This window comes from Cynara cardunculus (assembly GCF_001531365.2).
Source record: "Cynara cardunculus var. scolymus isolate 2C chromosome LG 10, CcrdV1, whole genome shotgun sequence".
Taxonomy (NCBI): Eukaryota; Viridiplantae; Streptophyta; class Magnoliopsida; order Asterales; family Asteraceae; genus Cynara; species Cynara cardunculus.
The window spans coordinates 25,812,824-25,820,435 of record NC_037537.1 but is presented as its reverse complement, the minus strand read 5'-3'; the positions used below and the strand labels follow the sequence as shown (position 1 = coordinate 25,820,435).

General features: G+C 31.8%; 1 protein-coding gene across 1 annotated transcript; it reads right to left on the bottom strand.

Moving 5' to 3' along the window:
- Positions 1-4,348: 4,348 nt before the first annotated feature.
- On the bottom strand, positions 4,349-7,171 carry LOC112519884. Its single transcript, XM_025128198.1, has 3 exons — positions 7,017-7,171; positions 6,515-6,620; positions 4,349-4,597 (listed from the first exon to the last, which is right to left on the bottom strand). The coding sequence occupies exons 1-3, from the start codon at positions 7,047-7,049 to the stop codon at positions 4,494-4,496; spliced, it is 243 nt and encodes an 80-aa protein (XP_024983966.1). The 5' UTR covers positions 7,050-7,171; the 3' UTR covers positions 4,349-4,493.
- Between the last annotated feature and the right edge of the window lie 441 nt (positions 7,172-7,612).

Below are 7,612 nucleotides of genomic sequence, written 5' to 3'. Positions count from 1 at the left end.
TTATATATATATATATATATATATATATATATATATATATATATATATATGGTCATTTCATGGAGATAATGGATGAAATATAACGTCATTTTCTTTCAACTGATTCTAGGACAAAAATTGGGCCATTCAGTTTGTAAGATTTCGTCGGATTTTAAATTAATTTTTATTTTAATCTTCTGAAATTCTAGAAACTTCAGTAACACCTTGTAAAACTGGTATTTAAAAAAGCCCTCACGAGTAGTTGCTATATAATAATTAATTAATAAAAAATAATTTAATTATTTTTATTTTCATTTTTTTGTTTTTATAAATAATGGAATTTAATTACATTTTAAATCATACATACCAACACACCAAAGATTCAAAATTCTTTCACGAAATCCAAATCATTCAAAAACATTCTTTCAAATAACTTTTAAGGTTTCGAAAAAAAATGGCATTTTACAAAGGGGAAAAAAGTCAGTGAAGTTAAGTTACAAATATTACAAGGATTTCAATAAGTACGAGATGTTTGCCAGTTGTTAAATGGTTAGGTGCAAAAAATAATTAAGTGATCAAAATGATTAAGATATTATCATGATATAGTGCAAATGAAATATAATTCTCTGATAATTGTTTACAATAAAATTAGGGTGCTGAATGGTTAATAGAGGCTCATGATACAAAATCATTCAGAATGTTTTAGAATCATTAAGAGACAGATTTTTTTTCAAAATAAGATTCATCTCTTAACAATTCAGAAGTTGTCTCTTAATGAAACTATTAAGAGGTAAACAAACAACCCCTGAATTAAAGAAAGTTCATATGTGAATAGAGTTCAAAATGAGGCTTTAAGGCCGCCAATTGGATAAACGAACACCAACTATGTTGTTTGTGGTACAATAAATGCATAAACGCTCGAATTAAAGAACTGATTTTTTAAGCATGCATAGAGATATATAAACGTGTTGTAATGGTTGAATAGAAAAAAAAATTCGAATAAAAACAGCATACGAATAGCGTGGAAATGGGTGGAAGTTGCACGAGTCCGCTCTCGGCACAGTCCAGACAACTTTCAATACGACACAAGTGAGGTAATTAAGTCACTATCAAACAGTAATATATAGTTGACCGAATAAGTTGTGAATTTTATTTCAACTCATTAATATCTGATAAACCTTATTTGATATCCTAATAATATCTGATAGACCTTGTTTGATATCCTCTCAAACATGATCGACCACAAATCCATCTAAACATCTTCAGTTCAGCAAACTCCAACTTATTTTAACCGAGTTTTTTTTTAATCAACGAAATATTTCGATCCATACAATATAACTGGTCTAACTAATATCTTGTAAAATTTGTTCTTTAGTTTCACGGGCCGTTTACTAAACAGTAAACACTTACACGCTAAGTGTTTACTGGGTAATTTTCTTTACTGGATGAACATGACAAGGGTCAAAAATCAGATCCGATAAGAGCAATAATAAAGATGAAGTCTTGGTAGATAAGTGAAGGTGACGACTCTTACACAGGTAAGCGTTTACCGAGTAAATTGTTGTATACGATACCATTTTGATGTATTATAATCTTATCTGGTAAAATAACTTTTAATATTGACTCTTAATTGTTAAGTATTATTTAGATAAACGGTTAGATATTTGTCGGTTGAAAAAAATGATTTTAATAAAATAAAATATAAAAATAATGTGAGTGCCACGTGCATTCACGTGTCATGGCACGATGGTAATCAACAACCACGCAACCACCACGTGTCCGATGCCCAAAAACCTTAAGGGCTGTTTGGCAGTTGCTGAATGGTTTTGTGCAGAATGGTTAAGTGGTCAGAATGGTTAAGAGGGTCAGAATGGTTAAGTGCTGAATGAAATATGGTTGTTTGGTAAATGTTCTCTGAATGATAACAAATTACCATTTTAACCCTCTGTATGATTTAGTACTGAATGAAATATAACTGTTTGACAGATATCTGAATAAAACAATTACTTTGTAAATGTAACTACATATTTCATATTAATCCAAACAAACATAACATTACTTGTTCAAAACAAGTTTTCATATTAATCAAATACAAACGTATCAAACACTCATATTCCTTGCAGATCAAATAGGTAAAGATCAAAACAAGAATCAAGGGACCATGGAACCACATAGCCCAATACCCCTGAAAATAGCAACCAGCAAGTTGAACAGGAGAGGGAAGAGCATGATAAACCCTGTGTGTAACTTCATCTAGATCTCCTTCTGGTCCCTCTGCCTAATAAGCAATCATCAATGCACATATATCACTAAGCTATAAACCCTAGTTATATCATCAATAATGATCAACCAAAAGTCTGAACATCAATTAGTTGCAAATAAGATGAAGCCTACATCAAAGACAATCATTCACCACACATGAAGAAGAAGAAAGAAAGAAAAAGGAACCTTATGACTGAAGGGGAGACGGCGACGGAAATACGAGGAAATACGGTAGGAAGCGAGGAAATACGAGCTGCTGGAAGACCGGAGACGGCGACCGGAAGAGCGACCGGAGATGGCAACCGGAAGAGCGATGATCGGGGAGGGGGAAGACGAAGACCAACGATCGTGGGGGTGGGAGGCGATGTGAAGGGCGTGCTGTATAGAAGGGGCTGTGCGAGTCCGGCGACGAGAGGGTGGGGGAGGGTCTTTGAACGACGGTGGCRACGGTGGGGGAGGGTCTTTGAACGACGGGAGGGTCTTTGAACGACACTCTGGTTGGTGGCGACGAACGACACTCTGGTTGGGGGAGAGGGCGATCGYATTCGTAAGGTGGGGGGAGGAGGCGACGAGAGGGTGGGGGAGATGTTGGGGGAGAGGGYAAATATGGAAAAAGAAGAGTCTGAATGGTTTAGAGAGCCCCTGGATGCAAAATGGTTAAGAGGTAAAATGTAACCATTCAGAGTATTTTTTTTTCCCAAACAGCCTTGACCTCTTAGCGATTAAGAGGTTGGCTCTTAATGGAACCATTAAGAGCCAAACAAACAGCCCCTTAGACAGCCGTTGTTATCGCTCCCTGCCGTTTTATAGAAACGAAGAAGGCCAATACAAAAAATTTGAGCTAACAAAAATAAAAAAATAAAAATTGTTTTAATTAATAAATAATTTTATTGAAATAATATTAATTATATTTTGGTCGAATTTATCATGTTGAAACTTTAGTTTATCATTTTATAATCGAATTAAATGATATTTTTTAAACGAAGTAAAATTAAAATGAAAATATACAAAAAAAAGTTGAAGATTCATATCAATAAAAAAGTAAAATTACGGTTGAAATTGTAATATAATTTTAAATATAATTAATTATGAGTCGGTCAAAAATCTAACGTACATATATTAATCAAAGATTTGTCAATTATATTAAATTTATAGTATATAAAGACATCGGGTTTGTCAAGTCAAGTTGGGCTGACTGTAACCCAATTCTAATCCAATAGATGCAGTTTGACCTAATTTTGTACCAACTATGTGTCAAACGACCAAGAATTGCTCGAAGTATGCAAACTGGCTCGAACGCTCATGGTTAGAAAAAATTATGACTCGAATCTCTAATTATACTTGCTTAACAGTTTTGACTCGTTACTAAATCCGTCAAATCTTTTAATATTACCACTTCTTTTGCATCTTTAGTCAGTTATTTAACATTACGTGTTTGATCACGACCTCAATCGCTTGCAGGAGGTTGATGATTTGATGTTTGAACCGTTTAGAGCACGATTCCGAGTATTTAGAAACAACAAGAAACAATTAGCATCAAATGTTATATATATATATATATATATATATATATATATAGAGAGAGAGAGAGAGAGAGAGAGACTTGGTATCATGTGAGACAATGTTGTTTTTATGAGACAATATTTGTTCACAGCAAAACTGCTATGAAGATAACTTTCACAATGTTTCTACTATGAAGGTAACTTTCACAGTGTTTCTACTGTGAAAGTTCAGATTTTTTTATCTTCACAACTTTTGTTATGAAGTTTCAAGTGTAAAAATGTCGTTTTAAGTGTCTCATGAAAACAGACTGGTCTCACGTGAACTCAACCATATGTGTATGTGTGTGTTTATATACATACATACATACATACATACATACATACATACATACATACAGATACATGATTCATGCAACTCGAAATGGTACAAACTCTAAGAAAATAGGTACAAGTGATTAATTTAAAGCATTTATGGTGAAATAAATTGATGATAATTAAGTTAACTGATCAAAGTGTTGACTTTTATCAGTAAACGATTATAAAGTAAGCATTTGGTAAACGATTCCTTATTGTTTGAACCGTTTAGAGCACGATTCAAAACATTTGAAAACAACGCGAACCAAATTAATACAAAAGCTTGATATACATGATTCATACAACTCGAATTAAGGGTACAAACTCTAAAGCAATAGGTACAAGTGATTAATTGAAAGCATTTATAATCGAATAAATTGACGATGATTAATGTTTTTAGGAGGAAGAAGAAGAAGAAACTGTTTGTGTTTGATTATTCCTTCTTGTGTTCTTGTATTCTTCAAAGAAGTCTTTGTTCTCTTTTTCAAGCTCATTCCACACTAAATTCACACACCATTAATTTGCATAAGCAGAGAGTAAATAAAAAAAAACACATATATATATATATATATATATATAGACTCGGGATCATATGAGACCAGTCTATTTTCGTAAGACCCGTGAAACCATTTTTTTACACTTGAACCTTCACAGCAAAACGCTGTGAAAGTAACCCGTGAGACCATTTTTTTACACTTGAAACTTCACAGCAAAACGCTGTGAAGGTAACCTTCACAGTGTTTTTTTGCTGTGAGGGTTTGGCTTTTAAGTGTAAAAAAATGGTCTTACAAAAACATGTTGGTCTCACGTGAACCAAATCATATATATATAATGTAAAAAAGTGGTCTTACGAAAACAGGTTGGTCTCACGTGAACCAAATTATATATATATATATATATATATATATGTTGGTTATTATACAACCATTTACATTTGTACAACCAATACAACATAATCTCAACTGTCCATTTAATTTGATGAATATGTGATTTCATAGAAGTTTTGATTGTTTCCTAATATAAAGTATTGATCATAATTAATAAATCACATTCATTTTCCATAAATATTCAAATCATAATAAATGAACTCTCATCATTTCCATAAATATCTCATTTATTTGGGTTGCATTGGTTGTACAAATAGACCTGGTTGTATTTGAAATATATATATATATATATATATATATATATATATAGAGAGAGAGAGAGAGAGAGGGGGGGTTATTAATTTGTGAACTCGTAAAATTATCATAATCTCGGAAACGAGTGAATTATATGCTATTTCAAATTATATTTTTCATATACGACTTGGATTTAGTGTATTGAATGAATATATTTGTTTCACATAATTTTTTTTTACGATGTGAACATTTTTATATGTTTGTGAAACAAAATATATAACTAAAACGTTTCATATTGTGAACTGAATACATATGAAATAATCACATTGTCAACCAAATATATGTTTAATTAATATATTAAATTATAATGTTAGATGAAAAAAAAATTATGTGAAACAATAATTTACATTGATAATTCTCACAATTATCGTAATAATAGGGTTTTCAAATGACTAAGCCCATGTATATATATATTGGCGAAGGATCATGTGAGAGAGAAAGTTATGGTGAAAAAATGTAAGAAAATGTTTGAACTCATTATCACTTTTAATCTCATTCCCACCTATGAATTGCACTTTAGATGGAAATTGAAATGCATCTCATTAATTAGTATTGACATTCAATTATGATTGATCCAATGGTGGATATACACTTCTCACCAAAACCCAGCTCTACCGTAAGAGGAGACATTCACCCTTAGATAAATCTTAATTGAATGTCAACATTAACGAAGTACAGCTAGATGCATCGAATCAATTTCCTCCTAAAACATAATTCATAGGTAGACATAAAATTAAAATGATCAAGAATTCATATACTTTTTTACGTTTCTCACTATAATTTTCATTTTCAGACGAGACTTATATTCAAACGTGCACCAAACAACTTGCAAGACACAATTATATATCTAATTAAAAAACATTATCATAAAATTAATGAAACCCGTCAAATTAACTATATTTTATCCCATAAACAATTAATTGCATACACTATTTTGCATTGATTATTGAGAGATGAATTATATATATTTATATATATATATATATATATATAATTATATATTCAACATATAATTTTCTTAAACCATATCCAATAAGGAAAAGATTATTAATTATATATTAAATCAAAACATAATTAATAAAATGGTAACAAAACATTTTAATTAAAAATTTTGAAAAGTGGGATATTGTTTGTGTGTGTTTTCAGTGCGTGTTCTTGGTGTATAGGGTTATATATATGTATGTATATATATATATATAGAGAGAGAGAGAGAGTATATATATATATATGTAGTACCAGTAGAAGTGATGGCAGGCATGATGTTTGCATGCTTAGATAAAGCTTCCATGCATTCTTCTTTGCTCATATTGAATAATAAACACTCTTCTATTAGATGATGCACCTGCAATTTCATCTCCAATTTCTCATCTTCCCAAAAACAAATTCAAAATATCCAATTACCCACCTCTCTCTCTCTCTCTCTCTCTTTCTCACACACACACACACACACATATATATATATATATATAAGTAGAGGAAGTGGAACTAATAAGCTATGCGTATATATCGTGAAAAGTTGAGAGAGACATCTTTCTTGTGGATCAAACTACTATAACTGAGGTGTCAATCATATCATACATGTAAGATCACAAGCATGCATATATATATATATATATATATATACACACACACATATATGTATACATCATATATATGTGTGTGTGTGTGTGAAGAGATGGGTTAAAGATAATCTTGATAGTGATATAAGAACAAGAAAGAAAGGGAAGAACTAACCCACCATGTGAATGTATGAAGCAGAAGAATCAGCCATTATTATGTGCCAAAACCCCTTCTCTCTTAAGTTCCTCTTGGGAGAGAGAGAGAGAGAGAGGGTTTTCTGGGCAGTGCTAAACAAGAATGTGTAATCTGAGTAGATGATTTGACTTAGAAATTTGGGGTAAAAAGCTTTGAATGTGCAATGCTATTTATTTTAATTTTTATAATTAGAGTAAACTACAATTTTGGTCCCTGTAGTTTACATGAATTTTTGAAAGTGATCTCTACTCTCCAGACTTCAATAACTACAATTATCGTACCTAGTGTTTATATTTTGCAATGAAAATCGTCTCTTGTAACTAACTCCGTTAGATTAATTCGTTAAGTAAGGGGGCATCTTGGTCTTTTTACCTATTTTCTTATTTTTTGTGATAGCATTTTCATCTATGTGATGGGTTCTCACCTCCACCTTTGTCACGTTTTAGGGTTGATCGATATTGGGGAAAGTCAAAGCAACAAAAATGGAATGGGGGTGGACAAAGGCAGCCAAAGGAATTAAGATGAAAATGATGGTTAGAGGAGTTAGGATGAAGATGGTGACCATCACCGGATTGGGGG